Below are 19,174 nucleotides of genomic sequence, written 5' to 3'. Positions count from 1 at the left end.
ATCACAATTGGTATTAAAAAGTCATGGGGCTTCCCTGGTGGCGCAGTGGTTGAGAGTCTGCCTGCCGATGCAGGGGACACGGGTTCGTGCCCAGGTCCGGGAAGATCCCACATGCCGCGGAGCGGCTGGGCCTGTGAGCCATGGCCGCTGAGCCTGTGCGTCCGGAGCCTGTGCTCCGCAACGGGAGAGGCCACAACAGTGAGAGGCCCGCATAACGCAAAAAAGAAAAAGAAAAAAAAAAAAGTCACAATGAATGCAGAATGAAGAGAAAACCCATTTCATAAGTATTTCATTTGATTAAAAATACCAGACTTACATGTTCTAGATGATCTGAGGAAAAAAAAAAAAAGACTGCAGGTTAACAGTAATCTGCATATATCTTTAGCTGCCATTAAAAAAAATTAAAAAATAAAAAACCACCACCAAAACCCAACCAAAAACACAGAAAATGTGAAGACTGGTATTAAGTAACCCTGCAACGCTCCCATACTCACATTACAAGAAAGAACAACTGTACACAGTTATAAATAAAGTCTCTCCCCCGGTTACCACAGAGCTTCCTTTACACCAGTGTCTCTTTCCGCTTGCCACCGACCTGGGCTTTGTCCCTGGCTTTTCGGAGGCCAGCCTGGGCTCGGGGCGCTTTTGTGCCCTTAGCATCGTCTGCTGTGTGCACCGGGGTGCCACTTTCGGAAGCGTTTCCATCAACTTCCACCTGAGTCACGCTGGATGCCGTGGACGCCCGTCTCTGGGCCCTGGCATTGCTGGCAGGGGGGCAGTTCTCTCTGTACTCCTCGTGGGGCTCTGGCAAGCCCTGCAGCTCGGAGGGGCTGGTGGCCTGTCGGGAAGGGGCCATGGCAGCTCGGATACAATTGAACCACTGCTGCTTGTGGAACACGTCATTGGCTTGTAGAGTGTGGGACTGGCCTGGAGAGGGGTCTTGGAAGCGAACTCGAAAGATATTTTTAGCTAGAAAAAGAAAAATTAAAAAATGGAAATCAGACTTAAAAAGTATATTCTAGATAAAGTGAATATGGGTGCTGGTATTTATACAGCATGCACATGTTAGGCAGATACATTACATAGTGCCTAGATGTTACTTATTAGGTACATGTGCTGTACCTAACTGTACCTAGTTGGCAGCACAGCACCTGCCAACTCAAGGAGTGTAATAGGTATAGGATGATGGAACCCATTTCATTTTTAGTTTTTTGTGTGGGGACAGAATTCTTATAGATTAAAACTGAGTTTATGATTATTGAAACTATTTTAAAGCGTGTATTTTTACCTTTATCTGAATTGCTGAAAGCCCCTCGAAAGGACCCTCCCATCCTCACATCTCCATCCTGCAGGTCTTCCAAGACCAGCTCCTGGATTGGGATTGGCTGCCGGTAAACCTGGTAGGAGTGACGCTCGTTTCGTGTAACAGGCCGAGTCAAAACCAAGATGTCTTGAAACAGGAAAATGTAGAGTTTCTGGAGAAATGAGAGAAAAAAAAATGCTTCCTAGATATGGAACTTTGTGACTTTAAGTGACTGAAATCCATTGTAAAAACAACTTGATTTGATCTTACTAATTTCATCAAATTGATTTACTAAGATCCCCCTTACAAATGACTTCATAACGATGGTGATTTTAAAGTTATGCATGTTCTCCTCGGAGAGCTTTTGTCATCACAGACTATATGCAACTTTTTTATCCGTGTGTAACATTAGATTCAGCAGCAGCTGAGCAAACGCTATGCACCACAAAGACCTGACTGTCGGTGGTAACGTGACTGGAAACACCAGGACTATACACCACAGTCTTCTAACAGGGTGAGGATTTAAAAATGTAAGCTGGTAAAAATGTTAATTGTTCTGTTTTGTCCCACATAAATTTAAGCTTTTATAGAACAATGAGGCCTCATGATAGAAATCAGAGATGAAAGATTAACTCTTTTCCAAAAAAGAACCTCAACTTACAAATTGGGCTTCTGAAAAGCACTTAATGAAATAAAAATACCGTCCCATGCTTATACTTAGTTCTAGCAGGTACCTTTGTAATTAAGATTTAAAAAATAAGTTTGCTCTCATTCAATCTGCTGTAAAAATTTGTTTAGTAGTGCTAAAAACTACTTTTATTACTATAAACTCTTCAAAAAATTTTTTTGAAGGATATGCTTTTTTATTAAACATCATAAAACTAATAATTTATTTAGAAAGGAACCCCTAGCCAAACAAGTTGATTTATGCTTCAAAACTAAAAAATAAATGATTACTGATTCTCCACCCAAGACATTTAACTTATTCGGTAATGACAGAAACCAAATGTTTGCTTTACCAAAGCTGGTAACATAAAATCCAGTTACCTTCTTTCAGTATGTGATGAGTTTATTTTATAAACCTGCTTCATAATCAATGTGGAAGAAAATTAAACAGTGAGAAAAGGGCAGTAACTGCTCACTTCATATGTTAGTGTCCAAATGCACTTACATGTCCATTTTTATTTTTCAGTTCCCCATGGCAAAGCAATACTTTGCTAGCTTCAATTCTAGGGTCCTTCTGCTTTTCATCCAGATACTCCAGCTTGTCAATATAATACTGGCATTCCGATTCACCTTTCTTCAAGTTGATATCAGAGAGAACTCCTTGTATTATCAATATCTAAAAATAATAAAAAAAAATCAATGTAGCATTTTCAGCATATTAGTTTATCCTGTTTCCCTACAGGACTAAAATGTCACATTAAAATGATAAAATGTTAAAGCTTGAAGGGACTCTAGAAATCGGGTAATTCAGCCGTCCCTTCATTTTACAGCCTCAGCCAAATGGGTGATTTGCCCAAAGTCACACAGCTAGCTGATCGAAGAGATCAGATTAGAATCCGGTCTTCTAACTGAAATATAAGTATAAAATGTGTTATGTATTACACATCTCTTTATTAGTGCAAAGTGCAGTAACATACGAGAACTTAAAATGACTACAGAAAACTTCACTGTGCTGATTCAACATGCAGACAGTGTGAGAGTATCATTGTATATCTTTCTCAGGCAAGCTAATATGTAAACTTGAAAAACGTAAGAATCACTTATTGGACTACTTACAGCTTCCTCCAGAAGCTGAACATCAGAGTGATCTTTTGGAGTGTGTCTAAGAATTTCTTTCAACAGTAAAGGGTATTTAACGAGGCGGCTTCGAGGAATATCTAGGAAGCTCCAAAGATCTAGTTTTCGACTGAAGGGAGACTCAAGACATCGCTGGAGGAAGTCTTGGACTCTTGGATCCTGTTTCTTTTGATCAAGAAGAGCTTTGGCTGCCAGCTGGTTACTGCAGTAGCCTTTGTAGGCATTCAAGCCTGGCAACTGAAGAGTAATAAGAGAAAACAAAGTATAATGAGTTCCTGTTACAATTTAATCCATTAGTAAGACTGTGGACACAAAACAGAAAACTTATAGCTATTCTTTTTTTTAATCAAAAGCTTATTATATGATCCTTTGAGGTTTATCACAGTAGTTCAGAATCAGTTTAACATTTGAAAAACCAACATAATTTACCATAGAATACTTATAGCTATTCTTGAAAGTTTTAACAAGCTGTGAAAATTCTCCTGCAGGTGATAATGGGGGTTGGATAGTATTTCGGGCCAATCTGAGAATGCCCTTTTTCAATTTCCCTAATATGGCTAAATCCAAACAAAGACTCATGCCTCCTACTTCCCCAGCCTCAGTTACATGCTGGTCTCCTGTATTCCCAGGACACCTGAGCCCTCCTCTCTCACATTCTTCAACAGCCTTGAGACTGGTTATTTACTGCCTGTTCTCTCACTTGACTATAAATGCAGAGACCATCTTTTATCACTGAATCTCTAGTCACCCCTCCTAGAACAGTGGCTGGCATCTGGCAGGCACTCAAATGTTAACTGAGAGAATAAAACAGATAACTGATGGTATATAATGTGGGAATTCTGTCTAAGGAGGAACATATTCTTAAAACAAATGAAACTGCATCATTCATGAAATATTTTTTAAACAGAGACTATAACTTCTACAGCTATGTAAATTTGTTCAGTTTTAACGCCTTATTTATCTGATTTTAGAATCCAGTAACTGGATCAAATCAATGTGATATTGATCATAAATGACAAGTCTGGCACATCTGTATAAACCTATCTGAAGGCAACAACTTGCTACATACCCAGTTCACAAGAATGTGACCAATCTGCTCTACTGTTCCACCAGGCTTGGTTGCTTCTCCTATTCTTGCCAACAAATCTGAAGTGTAAAGAAGCAGAAATGCCAATAATAGGTTTATTTAAAAAATAATTCAGGGAGGAGAAAGATAGGGGCAGGGGATTAAGAGGTACAAACTACTGTGTATAATATAAATAAGCTACAAGGATATATTGTACAGCACAGGGTATACAGTCAATATTTTATAGTAACTTTAAATGGAATATAATCTATAAAAAATCTTAATCACTATGCTGTACACCTGAAACTAATATAATATTTAAATTAACTATACTTGAATAAAAATTTAAAAAATATTCAGCACTAAGTTAGAAGTTAGACTTAAAATCACTTGTTACTGCTGTTCAGAATCCTACGAAAATTAGGTAGCATATCTTACCTTCATGCAGGGGTATATAAGCGTCCAAATCACCAAATATCTGTGTGAGTTCCTCTTCTGACATAATAGACAACTTTAACATGGGGTCATGATAGGCCTGTCAGAGGGGAGAAATGTGTCACACAAAGAGATCAAGCAAATAAAACATGATGAGAGATCTGTACTTGAATGCAAGCATGACTAACTATGTAAAACTAGTGTGGATTCTATTTTATACATAAAAGAAATTAAAGTATATGTTAAGCCCAAAACAGACTTACTGATATTCATATTTGAAGAGATGCATCTAATAAACCTCATCTAAAAGAAGTATTCACCAGTAGATATTCTCTACTTTTCAACTTCTAAAGGTAAGAAAATCATCCTTTAGAATTTGTGAAATGTAATTTTTAAAAACTATGGCACATGATAGAAAGTTATTTACTGACCTTTCTTGCAAGCTTGAGATCCTCAATTAAATCCTGTTCACCTCGGGACATTTCATATATTGCCTAAAAAGAAATCCAGCAAACATCATAGATCACTCCTCCCTTTGAGAAACAAAAATTATATACAACTGATATTTACCATTTAACTGACGTTTTGAATGGCGCTTTTTAAAGTGATTCCATCTGAAAACTAATTCAGAATGGAATCTCAAATTAGAGGATGCCGTAGGTTTCATAATTCTACCCCATCCGAGTTGTTAAACTGGATGACCATCCCCCATCTCAGGTGCTGCTCAGCATGTGTTATGAATGGCCTTCAAGTATAAAAATGCAAGTTTATCTTGCCATAGGCATTAGTTTGCTATTCTTCTGGCAAAACATATGTTTAAGAATCAGGGTCAGGGCTTCCCTGGTGGCGCAGTGGTTGAGAGTCCGCCTGCCAATGCAGGGGACACGGGTTCGTGCCCCGGTCCGGGAGGATCCCACATGCCGCGGAGCGGCTGGGCCCGTGAGCCATGGCCGCTAAGCCTGTGCTCCGCAATGGGAGCAGCCACAACAGTGAGAGGCCCGCGTACCGCAAAAAAAAAAAAAAACAAAAAACAAAACAACAACAGAATCAGGGTCTATTTTTTTTTAGTTTAAGCCAGTACACATGGTCTTGCTACTGAGCATGGCACACCTCCTGACGTTTGATCTCTCTGGAGGTTAAAGACTGCTTCATGTTGACGTCTAACATCTCCGACCACAGGGCACTGCTTCTCCTTTTGGCGGGCGCCGGGACTGTAGATCTGTTGGATAACTTCTGGGCAGAAGCGGGGGATCTGTTGTCACCACGAAGGGTAAATGACTGAAAAGAAAAGAGGTGAACGAGAAGAAGGTTTGGAGGATACAGGAATTATTACTTTTTTTCTTAAAAAAAAAAATAGAAAGACAAATTAAAAGCAAGGTTCTGAGAATTTCTCTATGCATAAAACAATCATTTATCCAAGCTTCTATCTAGCAGTATTCTAAATATTTATCAGTCAAAGTTCTCTCTGGGAATAAAAATTATCAAAGATCTTGCTTTGATATAAGATACAAACTAATATAATGAGGTTATATAAATATTGTTCTGGCAACAATATGCCTTACCAGCACATTCCAAAAAAGGAAAGTTATGTTTAAGTATAATAGTAAAAACATGTTTGTATGACTCAAAGAAAATGCAAATTTTAGGCTTCTATAAAAAGTCCCCTCACTACATTACTTGTCCCTACCTGTATGGTTTGACCAAATCGTCTGACGGCTCCATTTCTTACAGGAGAAATTAAATTTGCCAAGGATGTGACCCGAGCTAGAGGCCGAACTCTTTTATTGCTTGGCTCCTGTGAAAACAAAAACAAGTTATACTAAATGTGTGTTTAGGTGTAATGATTTCAAACAAGTTTGGACAAAGTTAAGCCCTCTCAAAAACCAGATATTTGTACAGTATAAAATGCAGAAACATGGAACTCTGAAAATGAATGTTGTTTTTCATTGTTGAAATACAAAGAACACTAATGAATAACAGTAATTTATTAAATAATAAATGGTGTAAGAAAGGCCAGTCAAATATCTGAACATCACTCTGAGAACATAACATACTATCATTAAACAGAAAAAAACCCAAAATTAAAACAAACAATTAGATTCTAAAAACCTTTAGAAGCTTTTAGCTTAATATAGAGAGTAACTTTTAAAAAACACCTCCTTATTTAGAAAAATTTCAAACATACACAAAAGGGGAGAATAGCATAATGGACCTCATGTACTTATCACTCAGCTTCAGCGGTTTTTAGTGTAACAATTTGTTTCATCTCTGCCTCTACTGAAATATTTTAAAACAAATGCCAGACATTCTATTATTTTACTCCTGAATACTTCAGTTAGAGAATAGCTTTTAAATGAACACATCTGACATTGGAATGGGTCAGCTCTAAAGGCAGTGAGGTAGGTCCCTGTTGTGGAGGTATTCTAGCACAGTTAGGACAGTGGTTAAGAGGACAATCCGCCTCTGGAATTAGACTGACTGGGCCCAAATCCTGGTTTGGACACTTGATATGAAACATCCTCGGTCCCAGTTTTCTCATCTGTAAAATGGGGTTAATATTAGAACTTCTCTTATAAAGGTGTTATGAAGATTAAGGTATGTTTAAAGGGCTCAGAACAGTTCTTGGAGCATACTAAGTTTTACCCATTACTAACATTCTTTCTTAGGAATATTTCCACTTACTATGTAAATGTTGGTATTTATAAATAATTAGATCCTCTTTCATACATTTAATTAACTTCAAGGAAAAATATATACAAATTCAGAGGACATATTATTTTACATGTATTGTTTTTAAAATAATAATAGTATAGCAAACATCATTTATCATTCAAAGACCTCAAAATTTTACAAATTTTTTTATTACTCTAATTTTACTGCTAGGAAAATGGAGGCATACCATTAGGTGACTCACACTGCTATTGAGATAAAGAAGGCCAGATCACAGAACAGGCCTATCCTTTATGATGTCTATGGAGCATAATTATTTGTTTATATTTGGTGCCTTTGACAATTGTGGCATACTTGACAAAATAATTTTAATGAGACTTCAGAAGGATATACGACAAAAAATTATATAAAAATTACCACTTAAAAATGACAGATAAAAAAATTTTTTTCCTAAGAATTATTTGATATGACCAATCAAAGAATTGACTGGTCATAAAAAAGAGATGAGGAAAGTGAGTAAAAATAATTCCCTAAGAATAATTTAAAAGTAAAGTGGCAGAAAGGGTTAAAATCCTCTGGAAAGAAACTTAAATGATGTGAATATTCAAAGAAGCAGTTAGACTTATTAAAGCTCCTAAAGGTATATACACATATGAGGAGGGAATATGACCCACTAAGGTAAGAAGACTTTGTGGACAACCAACAGAGTTCAGGCCCCTGAGTCCTTAAGAGGTGGGGCTGTAGACCAACCCTCCCCCGCCAAAATAATTAACTCCAAAGTAAAACTATGACTATAAAGCCACTAATGTGCCAATGTTAAATGAACCGAAAAAGAAGGCTCCAGGATATGTAGTAAAATGACACACTGTGTGGCCAAGGCCATGTGTGGATGCCTTTACCAGACCCATCTGTGCGAGACTGAAGCGACACATGCATGGGCAGAAGGCGGCAGAAGGCATTCCTTTCTCTTGAGTAAAGACAGGACAAAGACACTTCTGTTTGAATGGGGATATAATTACCTCACAAAGTAAGATATGCCAACGCCAACTAGAAACAAAGCAGTTGTCAGAAAGTTCTGTTCCATAGTTTGGAAAGAGGTTAATTCCTCTTCCTTGTTTAGATCATAACCCATTTGACTTCCTAGTAAATCATAAAATATTTAATTTCAATTTAAAAGTCTTTGGAAAGGTGCTCTTCTCAGTGAATTTGAAAGGAAACAGTTTAGCTGGAAGGAAAAGAATTTTTGATATCTAATTTAATACATAAAATCAAAAAATTCTTATCTTTGGATCAGTACAACTATTAATTTCCTGGTAATTTAAAACTGTGATATTTAAAATAAAAACCACAGAATTTAGATTTAGATAATTAAGTATAAACATATCTAAAGCACCTTTCTGAAACTAAAACTCTGAAATGTGGATTTTGTCTCTTTAGTGTGTCAGGATATAATGCTAATAAGCAGTATTTTGTTATTAAATATGTTCCACAGTCCTTTAGAAACTCACCTATAATCTCACTTCTTCACAAAGAGTAACTTAGTCTCAGGGCTGTATCTAATCTAAAACGTCTGGTAAGAGCGCCTGGCTAGCTCAGTCAGTACAGCATGATACTCTTAAATCTCTCTGTACCAAAGTAGTGCTGAATCAGGAAGTATATGGGGGAGGGGGTGGGGTGGGAGGACACCTTGTACTTTTCACACAGGCTTTTAAGATCCAAAAGTAACTTTCCTGCCTTACTAAAAGTTCATATGTGATGAATGTTTGGCAGACAAAACACAAACTTTTAGCATATATATTTACTTCAAAAGTATGAAGAATTTTAATGAATAAAATAACTCAAAAAGTGTGACTGAAATGTAAAGGCATAATACTGAATATGGCTCACGAATTTCAGGATAAATATATTATTTGAAAAAAATCATACAGACAACTTTTGTGGAAAAGTGTTATGAACTACGCATTCATAGGTCACCTATAGGGTAGGGACAAAAAATTGTCTCTTCATAGATTAGAATTTGGTTCATGTGAGCTACAACCAAAAGCAGTTTTTCTTTAGAGGTCTAGACGAGCCACTTTATTTTGGTTTGGTGTTTTGAGAGCTGGGATTCCGCCCACCTCTGCCCCTTTGCAGACACAATGCAGGTACAGGGTTTGGAGGTAAAGAAGGAAGAGAGGAGTAGGACTCTACCTATCTTACCATCACCCAGAATAAGGTTTTCATAATGGTTTTGCTGCCGTGGTTGTTTATTTTTGTTTTGGAGCATTGTTAACAGCATTATGGTAAATACAAGAAGCTTAAAGAACGAGTACAGATACTGAAACTACACACCCTCCTCAAAAGACAATCTGAAAACTTACGGGAATAGATAAAGAACACCAACAAGTTTTACATACTCAAGGAACTTTTTCTACTGTAGGCAACCTTTCACCAGGGCTAGAGTTCACTTTACGAACTGTAATATTCATTTATGTTGTTTACTTAGGTTACCTTTTAACCACACTATCTAGTTTAGCCAGGCAATCACATGCGTTGTTATAGGGAATCTGACTTGAGACGAGTTTTTAATCAATCTATTTATTTTACTAATCCAGTTGTAGTCAGATTTTATGCCTTAAAATATTTTCTGGATATCTATAAACAGAAAATTGTTAACATCAATTTCAAGTCTTTTACTGGAATGTACCTTGCACATAAAAGCAACAACATGGAAAAATTCTGTTGTGAACCCGGTTTTTTTGTAAAACGTTTTTTTTCTCCTAATGATGTCACATAAGAGAATACATTCCAGGAGGGTCTCTTCTAGAGTCAACCAAATCAAGACACACAAAAAAACATGTGTCTGGGTTTACTCATTTGGGTTACTAGATAAATAATTTTCTCCTCTACCTGGCAAGAACTTTAAGAAGAATGAAAAGAAAAAGTTATTTATAAATAGATAAAGATGAGTTATCTCACAGGATGTCTTCCCTTTCCTCTTAGTAATAGAAATAGTCAAATTTAGTTATTTATTTAAGGCTGTGTTGCTAAAAACCTGACAACATTCCTGGTGTTTTTAATCTTTGGAATAAAGGTGTGCCAGAACATGGCCGGTGTCTGATACCAAACAAAAAGACTAGTTCAAAAGACTAGTTCAGTTTTAGTATTTACACTGATGACCACTTTTGAGAAAACAAACATATAAACAAAACCAAACAAATAGAAAAACAAAGACAAATCACACCAAATAAAAGTATACCTTTGAAAGACGGCAGCTATTCTAACTACCAAAAGGTGTGCGTATGTATGATACACAGCTATACTGAGATATACAACACATTGCACATATTTAAAATGTATAATTAGATAATTTTGATATATGTATACAACCACAAAACCATCTCCCCAATGAAGATAAGAAGTATAATAATATAGTATAACCATGGAGTGTATATATATTGTGCTGTGCTATATAAATAGAATGCCCACACAGTATTAAGTCAACTATCAAAATTAAATAAAATGGCATAAAAATCACTTATTTTGATAAATGTTCATAAAGACTTTAAAAGTACGACTTACGTAATTAAAGCAAGGAGGGCAGAAGCACCTAAATAATGGTTTGTTGGCTTAAATATTTTAACACATTTTGCTTTCTTAAGAACAAAAGTCACACACAATGAACTTATTAGACATGGAAAGAAAAATGAACACTAGGTCAGATGGCATTTTGTTCACTAGCACTAACTTGCAAGGAAGGGATTCTTATTTTCCTCTTACTCCACAAAGCAGTTCTTAAGACTTACTAGGTAATATAAATAAATGCAGGTCAAAACCCCCCCAAAACCAAAAAACCTCAACCAAACAGAAAACTGTATTAAGCATCAGAAATGTGACCAATTTAACCAAACTGAACAGCATATACATTTAAAATGTTTTTCTTTTGTATAAAAGTTTGTGTACACTCAAGCTACACTATGCATAAATGTTCCTAAACACATTTCAAACCTGTATGTAAATCAAAGTCATACATTTTAATACTCAGTGAGATCAAAAGTTTAACAATATACTGTTAATAAACTGTTAAACATCGAATAAGTTTCGTGGAGTTAGAAACCTTCCTTTGGCTTTTCAAGTCTCACCTCCTGCTCTCTGAAGGACTGGTTGTTCACATCGAGGACTCGTATAGTCCTTTTAATAGGTAGGAGACCTCCGACCTCATCGTGCGCCACCATGCTTTCCGAGTACCCTCACGCCCCCAGCCCAAGTCCTCCCGGAGTCGGCAGCCTGCAGGGAAGTTCCCGGCTCGGCCCGGCTCGGCTCAGCTCGGCTGGGCGCTCAGCTGCCCCGCGCAGCCATCACCCAGCGTCTCCGGCGTAGCGGCTTCTGCAGGCGCTCGAGACGCCAGCAGCACTCCAGGCTCTGTGGGCGGGGCCGGCTGGGCCGGGTCTAGTGGGCGGGCACCCGAGGGACACGTGACAGCCCTTAACTGACAGCGGGGCACACCTAGGCCTCTCCGCTTTCTCTGCCAGAGAAAGCTCTTTATCAAGAGGTTTGGAATTTCTATAGTGAGACCAGAGGGGAAAAGGAAACTGGGTTACTGTAAGGCTTTTCCTGATTTAAAAAGCATTCCCAAAGACAAATGAATTGCGTATCTAGGTTACCTTTCTTAGTACTTAGCTGCACACAGGGATACTTTTTCTATAAAACCCTATTTCCTAGAAAATAATTTAGAACGACTTGACAACTTTAAGAAAATTGTAATTCAGAGTTAAAAAATGTATATACTAAAGAAAAGCCTAATTATCCAGGGGCCTTGCTTTTATATTACGTAAGTGCAATTTCTAGTCCAAAGCCTTGCATCTATGAAGCAACCCTACTTCTGTTGGTTTGGTAGGCCTGCAACAAAGCAGAGTTTCTTCTTTAACAGTAAGTACTGTATTCTATTTCGAAAAGTAGGATTTCCTCTTAACCATATGCTACTATGAATGATATGATGCTGATAATTTGCAAAAACGTTTCTATTAGGATTTATTAGGGTCAGAGAAATCTGAGAAATCTATGTAAAAGGCACTATTCTAGACGCTATGGGTGATAGAAAAAACTAGGTTTCATATACGCTCCTAAAGCGCTAACAGACCATTGTGTAAAGCTAGGCCACACGAAGAGATAAGTAATGCAAGACAGCTTTTGACAAGTCCAAAATAAGCTGTACAGCTAGCAAGGAGTTCAGGAGAAGAAACCAATTCTGGCAGATGAGATGAGGGTGGCAAAGACACTAGGGAAGAGGCTGTAACATGTTGTTTCAGTATCTTGAAGGCCATGTTATTTTTTTCAAAGGTCTGAGCAAGGGAAAAGTGCAAGGCTTTCCCAAAGGAGCATGAAAAGCAAACTCACAGCCTGACGTCTCAGGCTGTGGGTAAAGACAGATGAGCAGAGGGGTTTACTGAGCACGTGAGAGAGATAATGAGAGGTATGTTGTAAGGTGGTGTTTAAGATGGCTTGAAAGATGGCTGGAACCATAATGCAAAAATCACAGTCAGGGACCAAGAACTTTGCCTAAGGTAGGACCAGTGGGAAAGGAAAAGGATATTTGCAAGAAGTCAAAGATGCCAACAACTGTAAAGTTAGGAAGGGTAACTGTTAATGCAAATAAAGAAATACGGAGGAATAAGCTTTGAAAGAAAATTCTGGGTTTCATTTTAGATATACTGAGTCTTGGGTGGTGGAAAAATATGCAAATAAAACTTGAGCTAGAACCTGGAAATGTTGGACAAGGACTTGAAGAGGTCAGAGGGTGGATTTAGACTGGGGAGTCGGAGACACAGGGATCAGAGTTGAAGCTCTGAAGTGAACGAGATGCCTGGGGGAGAAAATCTGGACAAAAAGAAAAGAGGCCCAAGGATCTAACTTTGGAGAGATGCCAAGGGAAGAAAAGGTGTTAGTTACGGCAAAAAGATTAAGATGGGTAAGAAAAGATTCATGGATTTAGTGATTACAAGTTTAATGAAGACCTCAAGTGTGCTAGTTCAGCAGAATAAAGACAAAAGAGAAACCACAAAGGTTTGAAGAGTGAATAGAGCAGAGTAATAGTGGACATAGACTATAATGACAAATAATCTATAAAAAACAATTTAATAAGGTTCACAGGACAGTGTTACTTCTTGCAGGAAGAAAGAACGCTGCCTTTACATAAACACCAATGTGTTTTGCATTTGGGATGATGTTCTTAATTTGTCTTTCTGCTTTTAGACTTCTGAAAAAAGTAATGGTGATTGGTTATATTTCGTCAACTGTTCTTTATTACCAGGTCACACCTGGGCAACATGTGTGATGCAGTTGGCCTTGAGAGGCTGTTTGTGGTAGGTAGTTCTATGCTATACAGCATTAAAGTGGAAGCACCTTAGAGATCATGGAATCCAGTTCCGCAATTTTACAGGTAAGAACACTGATCTGCTTAAGCCCTCAGAGTTAATAAGAACCCAGTAGTCTGGTTCAGTTAGTTTCATCAGTTAAAAGATGGTTGCAAGTAAGGCCAATACTTTATGGCTACTTAGTTTCATAAGGGAATAAAGGACTTATGCAGAGTGGGAGTGAGGAAAGAAGTTGCTAGGGCATTCTCATGGTCTCTTACCTGATGTCTTTCTCCAAACTATGTTTTTCTATTTAGTTCTGATAGAGGTAAGGCCAAGGTAACGAGGGGAAAGGACATCTCTCATTTCTCTCCTTCAGTAAGGGTCCGAAGGGTAAAGGTAGAAGTCTTAAATGCAGAAATAGCCTGCAAAAACCAAGTAGGGTCTAATAGTGAATAGTCCCAGTAGAAAAATCCCAGCTCACCAAACCTAAAATCTTAGTTTCATTTTGGATGTTCAGGTTTGTGGTCTAAATATAATTCAGACAACTGTAGACAGCATCTATAAAAGCAACAATGGACAAGGGATGTTCAGTTAGCACTCTGAGCCATGAGCCTGAGAGAATCTTGACTCTAACAATGCTTTATAAAATACGAGGGCTGAAAAGGTCCTTTGTGATCATTAATTCATCCTCCTCAGTTTTCTTAGGAGGAAACTGGATAGTGAGGAAAAAGAAAAAGGAAATGTGAGTCCTTACTCTGTGCCAGGAGCTTTATGCATATTATCTTATTCAACCAACTTTATGAAGTATGTATTATTACCTTCATTTTACAGATGGAGGAAACTCAGAGAGTTTAAGAAACTTGTCCCAAGTTGCATAGGTCATCAGTGGCTGGACAGGTTTGAATCTGGTCTGCTCAACTGTGGCTGCAACGTCTCTTCCCCGTGAGACAATCCATGTACCACCTTCAGCACCGGTCTGTACAGCTCAGTGCTCAGGCACTGCTAGTTGTCATTCTACGAGTTAGGAGCAGAGCTGGGTTTAAAACCCAATCTCCTAGTCCCAGGCTAGTTTTGCTAAATAACTGCCAACATTTTATAGAGAAGGAAAGCATAAAACCACAGTAGAGAGATTACTTGTATTATAGGCAGGTAAATAAAAAAATAGTAACAAAATAGTTCCAACTGCTTAAGTTTTAGAAGAGATCCTATTTCAATCAATGGTTTACTTTACTGATCATGTTATTAATAGCAATTATTTATATGACTTTCTACAACTGAAACACAGATTGGTTGAGTGTCTTTTCTTTGTGTAGAAAATCTAGAGTTTATAAACTTAAAAACATAACTGTGTTATCTAAAAAGAATAAGGCAGCTTTGTTTAAGAAATCAAGTTTTTGATAAAATTACTGTTTTCCAAAAACCAGGTTTAGTTAGAGCCTCTGTTCTTCTGTTTGTATGGAGCCTTCAATGCTTCGTTTCCTACAATTTGAATAAGGTAAAGAGAAAGATGTTTCCCTTCTCTACAGAAAAAGGACTATTACCCTACTTACCATTTTTCTCCTTTTAATGTGAAATTAGAATTCTGGAATTTAGAAATAAATTAAAGCTGAAGAATAATCATTACTTTTTTTGGTATAGATATCTGTTTTTATTTACTTTTGTCTGGAACAATAACAAGCAATTGGAACTTAGGCTAGGAAAGCCTTATTATCGGTAAAGAAAAAACAAAAATCTAAGCTCTCTGCTGCCCTCTACAAGGGATATTGTGAAATGCAATTGCCAACCTACTTTTTTCCACTTTATGTTGTAAGGGCTTATATTGATAGTAAAATTTTTATCTTTAGCCCTGTGTAGCTCTCATGTTTTATATTGATAAATTAAACATATATTTTAAAATTGTACAAGTGTATAAAAAGATTCCACAGTTCACAAGAAATATTTTAAGGACTTTTTCTAAATATAAAAAAAAGATGTTCCACTTTAAAACTCTAGAGTTCAAGATTACAAATAACTACTATGTATCTCACTAAAAATAGGTTAGTTAAAAACAGAATTTCAAATCTTACTAAAAAAGGAAACACTGATTGAAATATTAACAAGATGGAACTTCTGAAGAATCAGAGTTCTAAAATATCTAGTAATGAGTTTAAAAACACCACCAAAACAGGCAGTTACATTTGGATGAGATGAGTATGAAAGAAGTTAGTAATGAAGTTGTATGTGGATTTGAGTTCTTAAATGTCATTTGGATTAAAATTTCAGTAGGTCCAAGCTTTACTAAGAATTTACTTTGGGAAAAGATCAACTCAGATCAGTTAATACTATTAGAAAGACTAAGAAGCTTGATGTTATCAAAACCATGGTTCTTTTTGCAATGATAATACAAGCAGCAAATAAAATTGGGTATTGGTGCTGTCAGTGGTGACTTTTTATTTCAAGTACACAGGGATCTTCCAGTATCATGTAAAGATTGCTTATACTTCTATAACAAAATGTTGAGTGGGATTTTCTGCCTTTTTTCCCTGAAACTCAGCTAAGGTCAAAACCTGACGACCAACAACACTGTCTCATGCCGGCCTCCTGTTTTCTCAGCTCATTTCTTACTCCAGTTGTTGCTGCAGTAACCAGCCCCGCCTCCAACAGGTCCTGGCCTCAGCTGCGCCCCTCTTGCTTTCCACCCTCGACTTCTCGGATGCCGAGTGTGGCATTTACACGTGTAGCCTGGAAGTGTGAGGGATTAACACCCCATAGGACAGCCATTGACTAATGGAGCACAGGAGCTAGTGGATAAAAGACCCTCTTCAGACCCTTGAGAAGACAACTGTTTGGTGTATTTTACATGGCTCTTTAGAAGGTCCCATAATTAGATGCATGCATGAGCTGCCCCCTTGTTCCCTGGCACCACACCTGAAAAGAGACTACCTGTCAATTATCTCACGTCTCAGGCTCTGATTTCTGGAGGGAACACTGGCTAAGACACTGACACTGAGACTGGCCCTAGAGATTAGACACACCGGATGGGATTCTGGAACTGGTCACTCATTGATAAAATGGTATTAAGGACCAAGATATGAACTGGGTACAGATGGAGCAGTGAAGCAATAACATATGTATAGCAGTGGTGACAAATGAACAACATGGGGGCAACAGTAATTGTAAGGATTGCAGAGTTGGCTGGCTTTTGTTAATTGCTTTAAAAGCCTGAAAAAGCAAGTGGTAACCTTCAAGTTCTCAGAGTCATTACAGAGGGAAAGGCCAAGTGGGAGCCCCTGAAATTTCACCCCCTACACCTGGGCCAAGGTAATAAACTGAAGCAATATTGCACACCGAGAGAAAACGCAGAGATGGCCATCAGAATTACAGCAGGTAGGAGTGGTAGTCTCTAATGTATCTCCATTCAGTTGATCTGTGTGCCTCCTGCAGCGAGATGGCCTGTGATGGCTAACAGTGGACCACTGAAAACTTAAGTGGCAGCTTTAATCTCAACTGTTGTGCAAGATGTAGAACCTTTACTGGGACAGATCAACACATCTCTAGTATTTGGTATACAGCTATTAATCTAGCCTGTGTGTTCTTTTCAATAACCATTAGTAAGGAGCGAACGTAGTTATCTTTTATGTGGTAGACAGCACTCTACATTTCATGTCCTGAGGCTGTTAACATTTATGTTCTCTGTCATAGAGTCCACAAGGACCTTGACATCCCATAGAGCATCATGTTAGTCTAGAATACTGATGACACCATACTAACAGGATGTGGTGAATGGGAAATGACAAGTATTCTGGACAGTCTAGGAAGTCAAATGCATGCCAAGAAAATTCAAGGGCTGCCATATTAGAAAATTTTTAATAGGTCCAATGGCCTGAGGCTTTCTGGGATCTCCCCTCCTAGGTAAAGGTCAAATTGTTGCACCTTGCATCCCAGCACTAAGAAAGAGGCATGGCACTAGGTTGAAGAGAGCAGATACTGCACTTGGAAATTCTGCTCTGACCCATTAATGAGGTAATCTGAAACGCTCACAGTTTTGAGTAGGATCCAGAGCAAGAGAGGCCACTGTAGCAGGTCCAGGCTGGGTGTCAGGTGCCCTGCAGGCCATGTGAGCCAGTGTATCTGATCAAGCTTGAGATGTCTATGGTAGACAAAGATGCTGTGTGACGTCTTTGGCAAGGCCAGGAAGAGAAATTCAATGCAGATTCCTAGGGTTCTGAAGCTAGGTATGCTTTCCATGGCAGGAAACCACTTGCTGTTTGAACAGCAGCTCCTGGTGTGCTAGCAGCCATAGTAAAGACTGAGGACCTGCCCACATTACATCATGTGACTAATGCAATTAGAGCCGCCCCAAATGAACAAGGCCAAGTATACCAACTGAGTCACAGGATTGGCCAGGTACCATGGAAATGGTCTATTTGGAATCAGGCCTGAGCCAGTCCAAAGGGCATAAGTAAATTACTGAACAGATTGCCACGTTACCCGGTACATTACACTGAAATTTCCCCTTCAATTCTTCATCTGTTGGTGGGGGTGGGGTGGGGTTCTCAATAATCAACTAACATAGGAGAAAAACTTGGCCCTAGTTCATGGGTGGATTAGCTTCATCTGTTGTTTTGAGCACGATTACGGACCCATTTAGGGATGGTAAAGGGAAATACCTCCAGTGGGTAGAGCTGTAGGCAGCACTTGTGGCTGTTCACTTTATACAGAGGGAGAAAGGGCATGAAGTACTGATCCATACAGGCCCCTGAGAAGTGGTGAATGGTCTGGCTGATTGGTCAGGGACTTGGAAGGAGCAAAATCAGAAAGATTGAGACAAAATATTTTGGAGAAGAGGCATGCAGATGGACCTTCGGAGTGTGCACAAAGTGGGAGAATCCCTATCTCATGTTAATGCTTATCAAGAGTACAGAGGTGCTAGTATCCTGGAGGCATTAGTTAAACAGGATGATTTATCTCGTGCATATCAGAAGGTCTCTCCCTGGGACTATCCCAGCAAAATAAGAAAAGGCCTGAGAAATAAAGCTGTTGGTCTTTGGGGGCCTGCACTTTTCATGGAAAGAGATTATTCTCTCTTCTCCTCAAGCCCTCCATCCTTCAGGGACTCTCAATAGCAGAGAGGGCCAATATGGCACTGACTCCACATGAGTTTCTGGTTCTACCAGTATGAGGAACAGAGAAGAGACTGGGGAGATGGTCTTACTGGCATGGTTGCATCAGGGTAGGCAGACCCTACCCTGGGATGGTAGCATGCACTGGAAGGGCTGTTGGTATAATGCTTGCTAAGGTCATCAAAAAGATGTGGCTAAATCTTGCAAGAGACTACCAATACCTAGGGGAGTTTCACAGAATGGATTCCTTATTAGCCATCACTCATTCTCATTGATCCCATAGAGGGAAATTTAGAACAGAAGTTACAGCCAACAATGAAAAGGATGGTAATCTCATCCAGTAAGGTGACTATCTTATTTCCAGTCCTTTCTCCCTGCCTAACATCCTGGAGGAGACTGGGTCTTTAAGGAGGTGAAAAGAGGTATTCAAAGACTAGAATACATGTCTCCCCCACAAGTT

The 19,174-nt window shown here is 38.5% G+C and overlaps 1 protein-coding gene across 2 annotated transcripts in view; it reads right to left on the bottom strand.

The window, feature by feature from the left end:
• Window positions 1–562: 562 nt before the first annotated feature.
• Window positions 563–19,174, bottom strand: part of NET1 (neuroepithelial cell transforming 1) — a 51,585-nt gene continuing 32,973 nt past the window's right edge. The window contains exons 1-10 of one of the 2 annotated variants that reach the window (XM_065871056.1): window positions 11,399–11,491; window positions 6,295–6,402; window positions 5,718–5,885; window positions 5,039–5,101; window positions 4,611–4,707; window positions 4,176–4,252; window positions 3,086–3,343; window positions 2,475–2,645; window positions 1,289–1,475; window positions 563–969 (exon numbers count right to left, since the gene is read on the bottom strand). In XM_065871056.1, the coding sequence (XP_065727128.1) occupies window positions 563–969; window positions 1,289–1,475; window positions 2,475–2,645; window positions 3,086–3,343; window positions 4,176–4,252; window positions 4,611–4,707; window positions 5,039–5,101; window positions 5,718–5,885; window positions 6,295–6,402; window positions 11,399–11,491 (1,629 nt within the window). Of the gene's footprint in view, window positions 970–1,288; window positions 1,476–2,474; window positions 2,646–3,085; window positions 3,344–4,175; window positions 4,253–4,610; window positions 4,708–5,038; window positions 5,102–5,717; window positions 5,886–6,294; window positions 6,403–11,398; window positions 11,492–19,174 lie in introns of those variants that run through there. The other variant, XM_065871055.1, reaches the window with a different exon arrangement.

The sequence above is a fragment of the Phocoena phocoena genome, chromosome 2, assembly GCF_963924675.1.
Source record: "Phocoena phocoena chromosome 2, mPhoPho1.1, whole genome shotgun sequence".
NCBI classification, from domain to species: domain Eukaryota; kingdom Metazoa; phylum Chordata; class Mammalia; order Artiodactyla; family Phocoenidae; genus Phocoena; species Phocoena phocoena.
Note: the sequence above shows the minus strand (reverse complement) of the source record. Positions and strands in the feature narration are given on the sequence as shown.